General features: G+C 42.0%; 1 protein-coding gene across 1 annotated transcript in view; it reads left to right on the forward strand.

Annotated features, from left to right (window-relative positions):
- Positions 1 to 17,359, forward strand: part of LOC309453156 (ankyrin repeat domain-containing protein 26-like) — a 59,448-nt gene extending 42,089 nt beyond the window's left edge. Inside the window, exons 31-39 of the mRNA XM_082076362.1 lie at positions 1,271 to 1,423; positions 2,432 to 2,586; positions 2,785 to 2,878; positions 3,887 to 3,964; positions 4,821 to 5,102; positions 5,766 to 6,001; positions 6,751 to 6,997; positions 13,790 to 13,835; positions 15,327 to 17,359. Of these exons, the coding sequence (XP_081932488.1) occupies positions 1,271 to 1,423; positions 2,432 to 2,586; positions 2,785 to 2,878; positions 3,887 to 3,964; positions 4,821 to 5,102; positions 5,766 to 6,001; positions 6,751 to 6,997; positions 13,790 to 13,835; positions 15,327 to 15,478 (1,443 nt within the window). The 3' untranslated portion in view covers positions 15,479 to 17,359. The remainder of the gene's footprint in view (positions 1 to 1,270; positions 1,424 to 2,431; positions 2,587 to 2,784; positions 2,879 to 3,886; positions 3,965 to 4,820; positions 5,103 to 5,765; positions 6,002 to 6,750; positions 6,998 to 13,789; positions 13,836 to 15,326) is intronic.
- Positions 17,360 to 17,707: the final 348 nt, after the last annotated feature.

The raw sequence follows: 17,707 nt of genomic DNA on the forward strand, positions 1-17,707 counted from the left end.
GTTTTATCTATATATTGCACTGATGACACAAGTAAGAGTGGTATAAAGGGAAGAACTAGCCAAAATGCAAGGGGTGAGAAATGAAGATGCAGACAAGTGAAGCGGTGGGGGATGAATTTATATTAAGCTCCTACATTAAAAAAAAAAAAAAATTGCTTTTCCATAAGTTGCTATCAAAATTGAAGAGTATTAGTAGTGTCCAGTGTTAATTTATGGATGTTTTTTGGGGGTTCTAAGGGTCCTGCCTGGTCCTCAAGAAGTTCATTTCAGACACTGACCTAAGCTTTCTATTCTCTGTTTTATGATGTGTGGCCATATTTAAATGTGTTCTTTCTTTGTGACTCTGTGAAAGACTAATTAACTGGACAGGAGACTCATTAGGACATCTGCTAAACTGTCTTTCTGCAAATTCACACAGTACATGAATATGAAACATGCTCCTATGCAGAGCACTAGCATAAAATTATGTCCCTTAAACATGCAGGACCCATGTGTTGCTCCCATTTCTGCATGCAGATGTTTTTTGTTGAGAAAAGTGGTGGAAAAGAATAAAGGCAGGGAGATATAGGGGGTAGGAAGGGAGGTAGGGGAGCTGTAGGTAATAGGAGAATGCATCCAGACTTTTGTAAATCTAATCTGCCAGTATAAAGGCAGTTGTTATTTTTAAATAAACTCAGTAAGAAGACTGCAAAAGGATGTGCTTGAACACGTACTTAAAGTGTATCTCAAAAGAGCTTTCACATAGATGTATTCATTTAATTATAGAATCAAAGAATCATTTCAGTTGGAAGAGACCCTCAGGATCATCGAGTCCAGTCGTAACCTAGCCTAACTCTAGCACTATATTTGTGTAATGGACGAACAGAACAAAGGACAATCTAATACAAAGTCCTGCCTTTGGTCATCAGAGTAATATCTGCAGTCGAACTATCGCTCTTGTATTGCAACAGATTTTGTTGCTTTTTGTTAGAAAAAAAAAATATACATTATTGCAGCATGTGCTGGTGTATTGTTCCAAGAAGATTAATACTTGAGCCTTTTGTATGTATGAGGAAACACAAGTCCTCATGAACAGCTGCTGATAGTTTGGAGGTGCTCAGCTGAGTAGGATGAAGAGAGGTCACCATCTGTGCAGATGCCTGCTGGTGGCAGGCAAGAGTTCCTACCTTTGAGGTCAATCTGAAGGCAGGTCTAATTGTATAATCAAATAAGTGAAGGCATATTTCAGGTTCTTGTAACCTTCTTCATGCTCATTTACCTGTTTCACTAGGGCATGATCAGACAGCTGCAGCAGGAACTTGCTGATGCTCTTAAAAAGCAATCTATGTCAGAGGCTTCACTTGAAGTTACTGCACGTTACCGCAGTGACCTTGAAGAAGACAAGCTGCGCCTGCAAAAGGAATTGGAAAAGGTTAAAACCAAGGTACATCATATCTGTAACTATATGACTAAATCTAAGGGTGGCTGTTGAAAGTAGGAGTGATTGTTGTTCTCAAAACCCTAGAAAAAACTTCAACAGAATAGATTTAATGTGTGAATGAATTGCAATGTTTTATGAAGTTAATGTCCATGTCATTGACATGAGAATGCTCTGTCCTTACTTGGAAAAAGGTTTCTGTTTCCTAAGTTGCTTTGCAAAATAAACTGATGTGTCCATAGGTTATTGTGTTTGGTTTGGCCAAGCAGGTTGTCTGGTTTCTGATGAACACTAGAAATACCGGACTGCTGCATTTGGGCTTTTTTATGCTGTCTCTGCTTTTTTTTACCTCCCCTGCCACCAGATGCTGTCAATTCTGAATGCTTTTGTAGCTTATTCTGCATGTAATTTGTTTGGGTTTGGTTTTGGGGTTTTGTTGTTGTTGTTGGTTGGTTGCTTTTGTTTTGTTTGGGGGGTTTGATTGCTTTTCTTTATTTTTTAATCTCTTATTCTCTCCCTTCTTTGGCCCTGCTCTAATTTGCCATCCTTAAGCAGCCTTCTTGCAAATGCACTGTAAGCTACTTTCTGAGGCAGGGGCCACCTTTGGCAGTGTTCTTATGACCACTGAAGTATAGAGGCCTCATCTAATCAGAAATCATGTTAATCTTTGTTGTGAAGGCCCTTTAGGAGAAGGATGAACTTTACAATTCATATTTTTAGTGGAGGAGCAAACAAGCAGATACAATAAAAAGAGTGTTACAAGTCACTGAAAGGCTTGGAAGAGCAGTGTTGGTGCTTAGAAATGTGCTGTAAGAAATCAGTGCAGCGATGGGAGAGGCCAGTTTGAAGATGCTGCAGTAACACAGTTTGTGGTCATTTGCAAGTAGAAGCCAAGGTTTGAATGTACTTGAAATGATGATGGTCCATGGAGGAGAGGGTGTGCATACACACACGCAGTACTTGAATTCCTCAGCAGTAGTTGACTACTGTGGATTCTTGCTGTGATTTTTGCAGTTGTGGGAATTGGAAGAAGAGCATCTTCAGTCAGACCACCGTGTTCATGGCTTGAAGATTGCTTTGGAAAATAAAGAAAAAGAAGTTCAGGGCTTCCTCTTGGCATCTTCAGAGGCTAATACAGCCATAAAACAACTGGAAGAACATGTGCAACGGTAAGAGAATAACTCAGTGAAGCCAGACGTCTGTCGCTTTCTGGGACTTTGTGAAAACAACAAGAGAGCCTTGTTGCATCACAGCAAGTTCATAGACAATTTTCAAGGATGCTTTTGGTTTCGATCATGTTATTTCACACTGTTCTTTCACAAGTGGTGCTCTGGATTTCCATAACCAGACCTTTATTTCTTTTTAAGCCTCGAAATGGAAAATGCCAAGTTGGAAGCCACACTCCAGCAGCAGGGCAATAAGATCGAAGCCCTTCAGGGAGACCAGCAAACCTCTGCATCAGTAAGCTGGTCACAAACTTCCCTTTTTGTGAGCTCCCAAGCCTAGTTAACTGTTTCTGTGGGGAACTTTTAAGATGAGGTTTTCCTGGAGAGCCTAGGGGAGTTCAGTTCCTGTGTTCTTCCGAATACAGGCTTCTTACCTCTGAGAGGTAAGGATTTGACACAAATATGCTGGCGTCACTATTGTCTGCATTAGACCTGTTATGACATCAGATGCTGCTCCAGGCACTTGTGGCAATGTGTATTATTAAAGGTATTCATCAAGTTAACTCATGGAAATCCCACAGGGGATATTGCTGCCAAGCACTTTGTGCCAGGGGCCTGACTGGCATCATCAGACTGGGACAAAAAATTATACTCCAGGACATCTGCTGTGCTGGATTGCTTTTCCTTTGGCCACTTGGTATGTGTTTCCATGAAGCAGTGAAGAGGAATGCCTGTGCTATCATTTGCAGAATTCAGTGTGAGCCTTGGAATTGCCCAGTGCCTCTATGCGGTGGTTAATTTTAGCTCAGAGAAGGTGCTTTCATCAGTGACCTTTATGAAGCAAATGATTTTTGTATTGTAACCAGTGAGCTCGGCTTCTTGCTATGACTCCAGCTGTTAGTGCTGAAGAGATTTTGAAAATAACTAGGTGTGAAAGTTGACCTTTGTACTGATACTGTCAAAGGAGGGAAGGGAGTCACAGTGCTGGTCCTTCCCCTTTGGTTAACAGGGCATGATTTTCAAATGTACTGTGGGTGGGAAAAACTTAATACTTGTTTTCATTGAAGATTCATCATATCCCACATGATGTTCTCTTTCCATAAAGCAAAAGGCAGAGGTGATGATTGCTAACAATTTTACAGCGGCATCAAACTAAGGCTGTTTTGATTGTTGGTGCTGGTTGTAAATGCTATAGGAATAAAGGTGTGAAGAGGTATATGTGATATTCATTTTTGGTAATGAGGTGTAAACTTCAGCCTGGAAAGTCATGGTGTGTCGTCTTGTTTTTACAATGCTTACATAGATTCATAACCGCCTGGAAGAGTTAATAACTACCTTACGGACAACACAGGCAGCTGCAGAGGACCACCACCATCAGCAGGTACCTGACTGGCTTTGATGAATGACTTGTTTAGTCTTTGATTTTTTTGTGTGCATGTAGTTGATGAAAACAAGACACATTCCTGTGTGATCTACTCTAGGTGTACCTGCTTTAGCAGGTGGGTTGGACTAGATGATCTCCAGAGGTCCCCTCCAGCTGCAGCCACTCTGTGATATCAGGTGGGCTGTGTAGGCACAGTGCAGCTGACAAATACCCTTCTGGTTTTAGGGCAAGGCAGCCTCAAGGGAAAAGGCTGTGAATTTCTTCATTCCCCTGCTGCTGTGTTTTGTATCTGTGTTGTGGTGTGCAAGATACTTGTGTTCATCAGCATGATTTGCCTGATGAATTATTTCTCCCATGCCACGAGTGGGGAATGAGCAAGTGGCTGTGTGCTTCTTAGCTGCCTACTGGAGTTCAACCGTGGCAGATGATGGACAGAATGAATGTTGTGGGCAGCAGGGAGATCTGTGGTTGAAAACTGAGAGGAGACTGAACTTAGGAGGCCAATCTTTTCTTGGCAGTTTTGTCAGAGGTTGCCCATGAGACCATGTCAGCTTCTGTCATGAGACCCAGTATTTCACCTACTCTGTAAGGATACTTGGAAAGTTGTACACCCTGAGGATTTTTTTATCTAAGCCTTTGTGCTAAGGTTTTCATGACCTTCTGTGTATCAGTAGGCATTTCTTTTTCTTAGAGAATGCCACTAAAAGCTTCTAGTCAGCTTGCATTCTTTATACTTGAACTGAATCAGCAAGTTCTGTTCCACTCAAATGTATCGATCTGTTTGGGGTTTTTTTGTTGTTGTTTTTGTTTTTATTTTTTGTTTGTTTGTTTGTTTCTTTTTTGCGGTCTACAGGTTGCTGAACTTTCCCAGCAGTTGGAGGTACAGTCTAAAAAATGCAAGGAGCAGGAAGCTGAGAATCAGGATTTGCGAGAAGAGTTGTCCACCATGCATGAAAACCATCAAAAACTGGAGACAAACAAATGCCAGCTGATAGAAGAGGTGGCTAACCTGAAACATCGTTTGGAGACTAGCATGGTGGATCACAACCTTATAGAACAATATAAAAAAGAAGTGGAAGAACGAGCCGAACAAGAAATAAGACAAAAACTACAAGAAGTCAATCTATTTTTGCAGGTAAGTGAATTTCTTGTGTGTGCCTGTAGTCTCAGTTATATACTTCTCTTGTGGTGATAATTTTGTAGTATGTTATTTTTGGTTCCTGATTCTGTGTGTTAGTGCTGTACTTCTTCTCCTACTGTCCTTCAGCAAAGACAGGAAATACGGTTGGGCAATGGTGCTTTCACGTGTGAGTAACGTGCCTGCAGGGCGCTGAATGCAAAGCTTGCCCAGGGTGGCTTTCTGTTTTGCAGTTCTTGGGCGGTATCTCTGTCTGGCCTTGTTCTTACTGTTCATCCTTGAACTCACTATTGACACTTAGAGCTGTCATGGCCAGACATACAGGTCCTGCTTTGTCATTGTACAGGGGAAAGCGCTCAGAAAAGAAGTCACTTGAGAAAGTTGTACAGGGGGTAGAGGTGAGGGATCCTCATAATTTCTTGGCGGAATCCTTTTCTATATGTCCTGTCCTACAGAGACAGTGTTATTTCGATTAGTAGCTTTGATGAGTAATGGTTCGACGTGGTAGTTCCAGAGTTCTGTCTTGATTGCTGGTGGTAGCGAGGAGGCACCGTTGCCTCAATGAGTAAAGCTGGGCCCTCAAAATTGCATACAAGAAACTGACTTGCGAGGAGTCTTCTGTTTTCTTTGCGGTGGTTCAAAGTGCATTATCTCCTTCAGACGCAGGCAGCCTCCCAGGACAGATTAGAACAAATCAGAGCCAGTCATCACGCTTCCCTGAGGAAACAGCTGAAACACAGAATTAGAGATCTTGAATTTGAATTGGACAGGATAAAAAATATCCAACAAGACAATATGTTTCAAAAAGAATCCACGCAGGCAGAAGTGAAAAGGTACAAAGAGCTGTATCTGGAGGAGGTGAAAATTAGAAGATGCTTGGCAAATAAACTGGAAAGGTAAGTTCACGCTTTTTTGGAGTGGTAATAAGATACTTTTTCCTCATACATTTTCCTCCTAAAATCCTTTTTCTATATCTGGTTAGCAGTGTATATGTACACATAATATGGCAAATTTGTGAGGAAAGTACCTTAAGACCCTTCCCCTTTATTAGAACTGTCTTAATTTCTCTTTAGTGTTCCAGCAATAACACCACTGATCATGGCATTACCAGGGGATTTTTTAAGTTGTTTGTGCTTTAACAGGCAGCCTTTTTGCTAATCTCTAATAATCTCCTCCTCTTATTCTGTGTATGGCAGAAAAGATAAACTTGATGCCTGAATGACAGGCTCTTCAGGCAGCAGAATTTGATTTTGTGAAGCAAAAGCAAAACAAATCTTTTCTGGGTTCCATTTTAGCACCATGTCTGAGGTTTGAGCTTTCCTTGGGAAAAGGAGAGTAGCCCATAGTTCTTAGGCACATGACATGCCTTTCAGAAGAAGCGCTGTAAACACATGGCATTCACAGGTTGCTTTGAAGCCCTAATGCTGACAAGTCCAAAGTGTTGGTAACTTGCTGGTCCTCGTAGGTAATGTGACTTCTTAGAAATAGGCTCTCCAAAAGACCTCGGATCAAATTATATTCTTGTTTTGGACGGTCTTAATCCCTTCTACTTTCAGAAGTCAAATAATAGCCAAAGACCTGGAGGTTAACTTTGTGGAAGAGTTACTCCCACAGGTCATTCTTTGTATGCTTCTGAATGTTTCAGAGCTAATGAGAAACTCGCAGAAGCCAACGCGCATCTCCTTCAGGAACGCCATCGAAACAGATCTCTCATCGCAAGCAGCATCGTCAGTGGAGGTGTGGCTCCAAGTCCAGTTCTGTATTCAACTGAACTGGGACATCTTGGCAACAATTTGGCACTGAACAGAAGTCTGAGTCTAGGAGGAAGTTTCCTAAGCCCAGCTGGGAGCACATTATCATCAAGAAACAGGGTTGAAGCCTATGTGGCTAAGGTAAGCATTTTGAAATACTGTTGTCAACTGCTGCTCAAGAGTATCTGTAAGCAAGGTTATTCTGCCTTTTAGCCTAAAGCTAGAATCCATTTGTAGTTCCAAACCATATGGTCTAATAAGCCAAAACAACTGCTAATCCCCCAAACAGTACAGAACTATACATGGTAGAAGTGAAGACTTCTGGTCATCAGGGTTGTACAAATACCCAAGACTGCTCAAAGACTGAAAACTACGGAAATCTAAATAATGAACTGTGTTACTACATTATTTTACAAGAGAAACTGTGATAAAGAATACCATGGCATAGGAAGTTCCCAACTAATCCCTTCATTAAATGTTCATGTATAGTGTCTATGACCTACTTAAAATGGCTAACTTGAGGATGAGTGCAAAATCCCATCAGACATCTTTCTTCCCAAAACATTTTCCTTCTTCAGTCATCTTCATTCTACCAATTTCTTCAGTGGAACTTGTTTAGTACATTAACACCAAAGGGATGCTTCAAAATAGGGTGATATGAGCAGGACCACTTTATCCTTCAGTGCAGGATGTATACTATGCATAGGAGTAATTTGGTCTTTAGTTCCTGCTATGTGTTATTACATAAAAAGCTAAAATTAACAACTCCTCAGGAAGTCTTCACAACTTCCTAATTTTGCAGCAATGCCGCAACCCCTGCAATACCTCTGGTCGAAGTCTGCCCTGCCATCAGCAGTCACTGTGACAGCAGATCCCTCACAGAATGGTGAACATTATGTAATGAGATTTGGAAACCAGATGTCAATAGTTGTAATCAGTTTCCTACCTAGCAGAGGACTGAGGCATGGACGAGCTTCTCTGTTCAGTCTGTGTTGTGTCCCCCGCATATTCAGTTGTTGAATGATTGTGAGAAGTATTCGTTCACTTCTGAGTCCATCTCAGTTCAGTGCTCCCAGCCATATTGGAAAGAACTCATTTAGACAGTGTGCACCTGGTTTGAGAAAAAAGGCACAAAGCAGTGTAGGTTATGCATAGCAGTGGCAGCTAGAGACCAATTTTTCTGTATCACTGAGAATGTGGTTCTGAGGTCAAAAAACTCATTAGTCCAAACTGTAGTTAGGACTGCACCATCTGCGGGGGCTGTTCGGTGTGCAAGCAGTAGAAAGGAGAAAAAATTCAGGGACGCGCTGCAAAAGTGAAATAAGGAGAGGGCCGGAACAAGACGGGCAGGGAGCAAGGGACAAGTGAGGAAAAAAAAGCACAGAGCACAGAGATGGGTGCAAGAGGCTAAAAGAAGAAAAAGGCAAAGGAGAAAACCATCCCACTTCTAGGAACAAAGCTGCCCTAGTTGAAAAGAAGAGTGTTGCCAGTTGTGCCTTTTTTGAAAAAGAAGAAACAGGGAAAAAAAGACAGTGAAAGGAAAGAAGCGGGAGTACTTGGTGCTTCTTAACTGAATTACAGCGCCACTCTTCAGATAGTCCTTTCCGTTGTAATTTTCCAGAAGAAACTGGAGCTCTCTGGGCATCTCAAAGTTTTGTCAGTCTCAAGATAGACACCTTTACTAGCTTCCTAGTTTCCCTTAAGTATGTTACAGAAATTGAATGTTTTAAAAGGCTCTTTCATAGCTCATTGGTTTTATCCAGTTGCTAATATATGCAGATACATATTTCAAATCTTTGTATGGGCTGCTTCAACATTTTGTGAAAAATAGTTCCCAAATCTACTTGTGGAAGAAATTTGAGCTGATTCGAAGGAAAGCGTGCATGAGATTGAGAATGGTGATACTGTTCTCATGCGGTGTCCTGACTTCAACAGCATCTTCCATTTTGTGATGGATTGCTGTGCTGGGGAACGCGTTTAGGTTTTGATACTGCGTTTGGAGGTGTCACTTGGAAAGTTTTAAAAAACAGAATGAAAAAAATACCCTCAGCCTTGAGCAGACTTTCCAAGATATGTATGACATTTCCCCAGTCTCCAATTGCTGATATCAGGTATAGGACTTAGTTCTCTCTGATCTCGTTTGCTACCTACAGCAAATTTTAGGTTGGTTGTTGTCATCAGAGGAGCTGAGGATAATTGGCTTTTACTATACACAGTTTGTCTTCTTGGGATTCATTTTGACTTCTAATATAGTATTAAATTCTAAAGTTTTCTTCCTTGAATGAATGCGAGTATAACTCTTGCTGAAACCTCAGAGAACTTATTCATTTCTTAGAAAAAGCTGGAAAACAGGTAGAAATGCTAAAGAGAAACTCAGCATGCATATTCTCCCTCAATCAAAGCAGAAGTCTGGTCTCTGGGACTCGATGAATTTATCTTCCCTGTTACTAAATCCAGCTGCACATCCTTTCATTGATATTTCTTTCTGTAATCACTAGTTAGGGAACAACTGAGACTCATTGGAGTAGCACTGTCTGTAGCCTCAAGTCACTCAATGTCCATTTTATTCAATAAAGCCTTAAAACCTGATATTCTCTTTCAGAAAAACAGGGTTCTGAGAGGTGCAGGGGTTGCTAGAGGACATGCATCTAAGTAGGTATTTCACTTAGGACTGCTGCTTAAGTTCCCTCAACTGGGTGCAGTATGATGTGAGCAGTGTTTGAAACTATACCATACCTCTGAGGAACTGAAATTCCAGGATTTCTGACACGTGCATCTAACAAAACAGGACTGAATTGGAAAATAAGGCTTTAAGTCGGGAAGTAACAAAAGGGAAAAACTGCCTGTATCCCTCTGCAGGCAATAATGGGGGGTGAATCTCATTGAGTTTCCAAATGCAAAATTACCAGATGCACAGTCTGTGCTGTCATTTCTGCAGGAATCCTGTGCCAGTCAGGAGACAAGTTTGGAGCATGAGGAAAGAATTCAGAGATGACCGTTTCAGTCTGTTTTGAGGTGCTTTGCCGTTTGTGCTGCTTGTACTCTGCCTGTTCACCAGGTTATTTAACGACAGAAGAGTTTCTCTGACTCCAGGCCTTCTCTTCATTGTTCGCTTTAGTTATGCCTCAGATTTTTTTCAAGTAACCTTCTACAGAATTTGTCTTGCCTTTAAATTCAAGCTGAGCAGCTTGCCTTTAAATTCAGTCTCTTGGCTGGAGATTCCAAATGCTCCTGCCACTGAAGCTCACCCTGACAGGGAGTTAAGGAGCCTAAATTGCAGCGTGCCTCAGGTAGGCATGTTGGACTTCTTTTTTTTAGTCAGAGCACTCTGTGTGGATTTGGTGTTTCTCCCAGTAGCTTACTCAAGGTGAGAAAGGCTCTTTGAAGCAGCAGAGATGCCATTCGTAAGCGGAGGATGTTTATGTAAATTGGGTTTGTGCAAAAGCTTTGAAATAGCTTCAAGGGCAAGGAGGGGAAAATACTTCACACTGCTCTTATTCAAAATATCGCTTTTAATTCTTTGTCTGTGTTGGAAAAAGTTGTGGTAAATGATGCTGATTGCAAACAAGAGGAAGAAGTGTTCCTCTGGCAAGTGGGCACAGTTGCATCTTTTAGACGTAGTTAGGAATTTGGAGTTTAAAGGCTTGAAAGATTGCAGTTTTGCTAAAGCACTGCTTAACGTGAGAGGTGAATGTCAGTGATCATGCATATAGCATTATGTTTTGATAATTGTCATGTTGCAAGCTAAGCAAAAAATGAGCATTTTTTCTTAAAAAAAAAAAGGTGTTCCTTTAGAGTATAGCCCCTTCCCCCTTATTAAATATATATGCTACAGACATTAATAACCTTAAAATGGAAATGCACAAGTATCTTGAAAAATATGAAAAAGTCCATATCGACACAACCTCATTGACAGTAAAATCCCCATCATGTGCCAATGCCTTTGGGTTTTTTCGTTGTTTTTATTTTTATTAGAGCTCCAGAAATGAGGAATAAATTACAAGCACTTGAAAAATTCTGTGCCTGTAATTAGGAACAGTGACTAGCAGCTGGCAGTTCACTGTCTTCTGGAGGGAGGTGGGCTGAAATTTGTTTCATAGCAGGACTTGTCCTAAGAAGGATGTACGTGTGTATTGCCCGTCCCTTACAGCAGTACAGAGATCTTTGACAGGGCCTTTTCGTCTTTTGATTATATGGTCTACTCATTCCCAAACTACTCACGAATTGGCATGTCACCAGCTGAATCAAGCAGATGAAACACAAATATGAGGGACTGTTAATGGTCTGTGTCTCATAGTTTGGCGCTGCTGCCTTAGTCCAGAGACTAAGGCAAGGAATGTCTGCTGAAAGGTGATTTTGGGGAGTGGAATCCCGTTGTTAGGTTTAACAAATGTCAAGCTTAAATCCAAACAGCTGTGCCAAAGGGTGGTGCAAATTCAAGTGGGTGTCTTGACATAGAAAATAATAGTGAACTCTGCTAGCTGCAACCAGTGTGAATTAATGGATTTGTGAAAGTAGTTTTCCAACACAATATGAGAAAGGGAATGTCTGCCTCCTGTTCTCTCAATTTCCGTTCCTTTTCTGATTTCATTTTCCATCGGCACTCTTGTATTGTAGCAGTCTTTGTATGGTTTGCTTTTTTCACTTCATTTACATGTAGGCCATGTTCTTATTACTCCCTGAAGACCTTTGAACTTAAGGCCATTTTTCTTTCTTCTTCAGCTCCTTAATAAAAAATTTGTTCTTCTCTCTCTTCTCTGCAGCCAGATACATGACAAGGTTTGTAGCCACTATCGTTTAATGTTGATTGCTATTTTATACTGGAAATGTTTTGTCTATTCCTGCTGCTCGGTTTTGATTAAAACTGACTGATGCATTCACATTTTCCTCATACTGCAAATATTTTGAACCTGTTAGTTTGTCCAAGTGAAGGAATGGCTGCTGCAGAGTAGTTTCATGCCTTATGTGTTTGTCATGTTATGGCTTCTGTGGTAGTTAACCGTCTGTAAGATCACAGTGTGTGGATTTCATCTGTTATAATGGAACTTCTTTAAACCATAGGAGTAGTCTGGTTTACCCTTCTTGCCAGTTTACCCTTCTTGTGTGTCAGGGGATTCTTTTTCCCCAGGATTTTGCTGCTGCTTGTACCTGCTTGAAAACAGAGGCTTGGGGATTTGGGGGGACCTTTTCTGTTGTTCTTTCAGCTCTGTGCTCCCCTCTTCTAGCGGCGAAGGCACTGGCTATTCCAACAAAGTACCACTGAGTGGTTCTTCTCCTGGAGGAGCTGGTGTATTTGGTCACAGTCATCCCTGTAGCGCTGGAGAGAGGGCCCTCCCCTCCACTTCTCTGGCCCTTGGAGTTACTGCCTGTTGCTGCTCCTCTTGTGAGGCTCTGCAGAGTGCTTCGCCCCCGAGGCTCTTGCTCTCTGTGGCCTGTTGGGAACATTGTACAGTGTTTCAGTTCTTTTTCTGCTTGGTTTTGTTTTTTGTTGGTATGTTGCTAGATAGCCTCCTCATTTCATAAAATACTTCTTCCCCCAGGAATTCACTAATAAGATGAGAACCATAGAGCGGGTGAGAATAGAAGTGGCCTCTGAAGGTCATCTAGTCCAACCCCATCCCTACTGAGAGCAGGGTGAGCCATCGTGTCCAGACAGGTTTTGTACATCTCCAAGGATGGACACTCCACAGCCTTTTCTGGGCAACTTGTTCCAGTGTTGGACCACACTTACAATTCGGAAAAACAAAACATTATGTTAAAATGAAATTTCCTCTATCTCGATTTGTGCCCGTTCCTCTTGTTCTTTTACCTGGCAAGACTAAGAAGAGTCTGGCTCCATCTTCTTAACTCCCCCACCAGCTATTTATACACATAGATGAGGTCCCCTGAGCTTTCTCTACTCCACTCAAGAAGCAATCGCAGCTCTCCAGCCTCCCCACATAGCTCACCGGGTCCAAGCCCTTCAGCATCTTCATGGAAGATGCGTGGTATCTATTTCAAAATTCACTTCCATGTGTCATAGTCCTGATGGGAAAAGATGTATGAGTCACACATTTCATCAAATGTAAACAACGGCATATAGTGCTTGGACTATGACTCTTTGAAAGATCCTATTTCTTCTTACGAAGACTTTGAAGTCAGAATCCTAAGTGAGAATAAGTTAATTGGTACCAATAACCCCCTTCTAGGGGAGAAACGAGTAAGTGCTCCTTTCTAGTGGTCCAACTTGATTTTGGTAACATAATAAAATACACAGCACTTGCTGTGCGGAAGCTGTAGCTGTTGCTATCTTTTCTTGGTACAAAGGTGTCAAGAAAAATGTGTGGGTTTATGTTTTCTATATATGTATGTCATGATATTTGCAATAACAATAGAGAAAAGTCTCGGCGTGATCTGTAGGAGCTCTTTCCATTTTCCATCTTAAGATGGAGAAAAGAATATTGGGGCATGCTTTTTTCTATACAATAGGACATGTCAATCCTGCAGCAGCTGCTGTTGTGCCTCTTCTCTTAGGAAGTTCCAGAAGGGAGCCTTGACTGAATTTGTTCTTTGGATGATCTCTGTGCATATCTCAGCATTTAGCTGACACTCTGCTCATGTGTTTGATGACAGACTTTAGCCAGACCTTCATTGTAATAATTCCCCTGTGCTTTCTTCCTGTATATTTTTTAAATGCCCAGTTATAATCCAGCAGGTGAGCTACAGATTGTTTTGTGCTAGTTAATGTTGCTCAGTAATGGGAATGTTACAACCTGCCTGACCAAGAGTTTCTCTTCATTAAAAAATCAGACCCCAAACCAAGACGTCTTTATTTGTTAGGATCTTTTAAGGCTTTTTCATGTTATGTTTGGGTTTTAAGAATGTTCTAGAGCTTTAGTGTTACAAAAATGTAGCTGTTAAAATATTAACTATATATTTTCTGTATAATTCTAGGTACGACAGGAACTGGATGAAAGAATCACTAAAGAAATTGAACAGGGTAATGTGTCATTATATCAGGCATGTTTTGAAGGAAAAAGATGACTGTTCCTAACTCTTGAAAAGAATGGCTTGGAAGCTGTGACGTTCCTGTTCTAAGCACAGATTTTCTTACTTTTTTTCTGCTAGCTTTCCAGTTTAGACTTGAATGTGAGACCTTCCTGCTCACCAGAATATTGTGCAGGAAGTTATGCGGTTGCCTGAAAAAAAGGCACAAAGACAACTAACTCATTTGCCCCACACAGATCCACTCAGCTTAAGCTAAAATCACCTTTCACGAGTGTTAATCCTCAAGCACAAACATCAAACATAAAAACAGCCCTGGGATAAGATTTTCATAACTTTGGCCATCACTACTTCTTCCCTGTACCTCAACTGCATTCAGCTCTAAACCACACCATACACGTTCCCTGCTGTTAGTTCTTAATGTTTGCTGTCGACTATTCATTGCTTCTATTTGTAGCTTATGTCTTGCAGTCTTTTTTGAAGAATATAATCAGTGACAAAATACACCCTTTCTTTAGGAAAAGTTGATTCCGTAGTGTTTAGGCACACACGAGTTTCAATACTTGTAATGCATAGCATAAAATACGTGCTCTATAATATGAGGCCAGGTGTCCAAAGAGGAATTTCACCTCTTCATGATAAGTGGTCCCCCAGAGTCACCACTTTGCAGTGACTGGTGCTATTTGAAAGCAAGTAGGCCCTGAGAACGTTTCCTTCTGTTTCTGTGTGCTCTGAATCACACAGAGAGTGTTCAGCTGTGGCCTCAGAGCTATTTCCATGTGTCTGAATGGACACAAAGTCATTGCATCGTGTCCGCGTGCGTTTTGAACGTAGTTGTGCGTCTGACAGGAGACATAAAGTGTGCTTGGTTTGGGCACCTTGTCTAAAAAACGTGGCTGGAGAAAGATGGCAAAGGTGTCTTTGCTTTCACGGATTATGTGTTTTCATGGAGGAAAAAGGGTTTTGCCAGGGTGAGTTACAGAAATGCCCCTCAGAGAAGGTGCCAGGCTGGGAGACTTGTCCTGACCTGGCTGCGCTGGACAAGCGTTGGTGTTTTCACAGCCAGATTCTTTCCAGTTTGTCACAGTGAATGCAGAAGCTGGTTTTTAGGAGTAGCGTTCCAGTAAATTACTGGTTTGAACATTTAAGGAAAACAGACACTTGATGCTGAAGAGGCCTGCAGGGGGCTGAATTCAGCACTGGCGTAACCAGGTGGATTCCCTGAAGATGTTCAGCGTGGAACCTCTGGAATTGCTTTCACCAGCTTTAGAAATACTGCTGACTGATAAGCACATGAGGGGAAAAAAACAACAAAAAGTATTTCTTCCTTTGTGCCTGGCCCTTTCATTGGTATGTTCCTTTGGAAGTTTTCAAACCTCTTTCTGGACTGTAGTTTCTTCAGTTACCCCTAATGTTTTTACAGTGATTTATTTGGCTGTGTCTACTGGAAAAGTAACACCAGCAATCTTGTCTCTTTTCTCCCCAGCCACTGCTGCGCTTGAAACTGGATCTACTGGAGCTTCTCCTGTGGGATCCACTGATAGATCTTCAAAAAATGTCCATGTTGACCAGGATCCACTTTGCAGGGCAATACAGGAGTACCGTGATGTTTTAACCAAAAATTATATGATCTACTAGGGAAAGGCTCTGGAAATCCACTCTGGTTTCCCATCCCATGGTTCAGATGTGAAAATGTGTTTATTGCAGTTTGAATGCAAACGTGTTTATTGCGGTTTGAATATAAGTTCTAAGTCTATTAAATGGATGTCAAGCACATTGCACTTACCTGTTGGTTTATTGATGCAAAGTTTTATTTTGCACTTGCAATAAAAACCATATCTATTTTTTTTTCTGACTAGCAGATTGACGAATATTGATTCTTGAGCTTGACAGAACTGTCAGATGTTTCTTGCTAAGGTAGATGGATTATTTTGCTCTACTCTTATTCTGCGTTTTAACAAAAGCATTCCCTTTGTTCTGTTTAATACTTTGTGTTTTCAGTGTTCTCAGTGTTATTTCAATGCTTAGGGCATTATGTGATGTGCTTTGAGCCTGCTGCTTCAGTCCTGATGCAGTGAATGTTTCTGCTGATGAAATGGAAGTTTTACCAGTATTCGAGCTGGAGAACAGGGCACTTTGCTGGCACTTTATGCACCTTAGCTTTATAATTACTCTGTGTGTATAGTAGTGCCGAGAAAGTTGTTACGTGGTCTTTTTGGTATGTTGATTTTTGTGTGGGCTGTCTCCGGACTTCCGCCTCTGTCGAGAGGGCAGGAGGTCCATCTCCTTTTGGGGGGTACCCTTCTGGGGTCTTTCCGACTGGCACGTCAGGGTGTTACTCCACTAGTCGATCTCCCTTTCGCACTCCCTGATGGTCCTCAGTGTCTCAACCTCCTCCTTAAGTTTCACAACCATGTCGAGCAGATCTTGCACCTGCTCACACCTCACACAGGTGGAGTGCTGGCCTCCCTCCCCCGGCAGCAGCAGGCTCTGGCACTCCCTGCAGCCGGAGACCTGAACAGCCACTGTTCGGGACAGAACCTCCGTCTGCGTTGCCACAGTCTGTTTGAGACAAGCTCTCCTTCTGGAGGTGACCATGGTCATCAGCAGTCTGGGACGCTGGCAATAAGTTAGAGGGGCTGACAAGCAACAAGTGCCCTCTGCACCCTGCTGCGCAAGCTACCACACCCGCTGCTGCAGCACAGTGTGGGTGGGACTCACCCGCTACACAAGCTGGTTGCTCCTCCCTGCACGTGGTGGGCAGCGACTAGTCGCTTCCCTCCCAAAGGCTTTTTCAAGGCAAGGGGAGGGGCTGTGGTGTCCCTGTACGTTTCCCTCTGAGCTTCCTAATCTGCTGAACCTCGTGGTCGGCTGAACCTGGCCGGCTCTGGCTCTCGCTGGGCTGGCTCCGACCAGCTGACTGAATTAAAAATTGCTGCTATGTTCGTAGTTCTTACATCAACACTTGCGGTGCACCTGAAACACTTCATATGGGGGTAAAAAGAAATGTTAATATATCAACTTTCAGTCTCCTCGGTACTTTCAGAAACATGTGTGATAGGAGAGTCAATCTTTTTGTTGCTGCTACCAGCTGATGATACAGTGGCTGTAGCCCAGATGTGAACCCATGTTGTGGGACATTTGTGTCAATAAAACAAACAGTTTTACTTATTTCAGGAAGTTACTTGTTGTTACTGAAGATCTCCAGTTGTTACGTCCTGTCTGTGATCAAAAGATTTGAGAACGAAGTCCCAATTGTGAGAAAGAATGGTTGTACTGAGATGAACTAAGACTGGAAAAAAGCGGGAGTTTTTACCCACTAATTCAAGGACTTGAGTTAACAGGCAGTGAGGAAAGCAATGAACACTGCTGTGACCTTGTTCCTCTTTATATGAATACATGTTTGTGAAGCCAATACCCTGTTCCTGTTTATATGAATACGTTTGTGAAGCTAATACACTGTATTTAATTCCAGTATTTCATTACAACTTGATATTTAATAAAATTTGTAATCTAGTACATCTTTGTTTTATTGTTCTCCTTCTTGACTTTTGTTTCCACCCCCGTTCCCTGGGCAGAAGGTAGTGGCTGAGCTTCTGGTAGCCATGAAATGCTGGCAAATGCCACCACTTATTATTCTCCTGTCCCTGCCCACCCCCACTGCTGCCACCACCATGGTCTCTCTGCCTCCTTTCTTGGGCGCAAGCAGAAGAGCTTTCATCACATAACCCAACAACTCTGCCTCAGTGCCTCAACCCCTTCCAGCGTGCACAGGGATCAGGTGTCTCAGCACTATGTTGCTTGTCCCCATTATTTACCCATAAAACCCCAAGTAATGGGCAAGAAGACCTTTGACTGGTGTCAATT

Source organism: Streptopelia decaocto (assembly GCF_964273445.1).
Source record: "Streptopelia decaocto genome assembly, chromosome: 1".
Taxonomy (NCBI): domain Eukaryota; kingdom Metazoa; phylum Chordata; class Aves; order Columbiformes; family Columbidae; genus Streptopelia; species Streptopelia decaocto.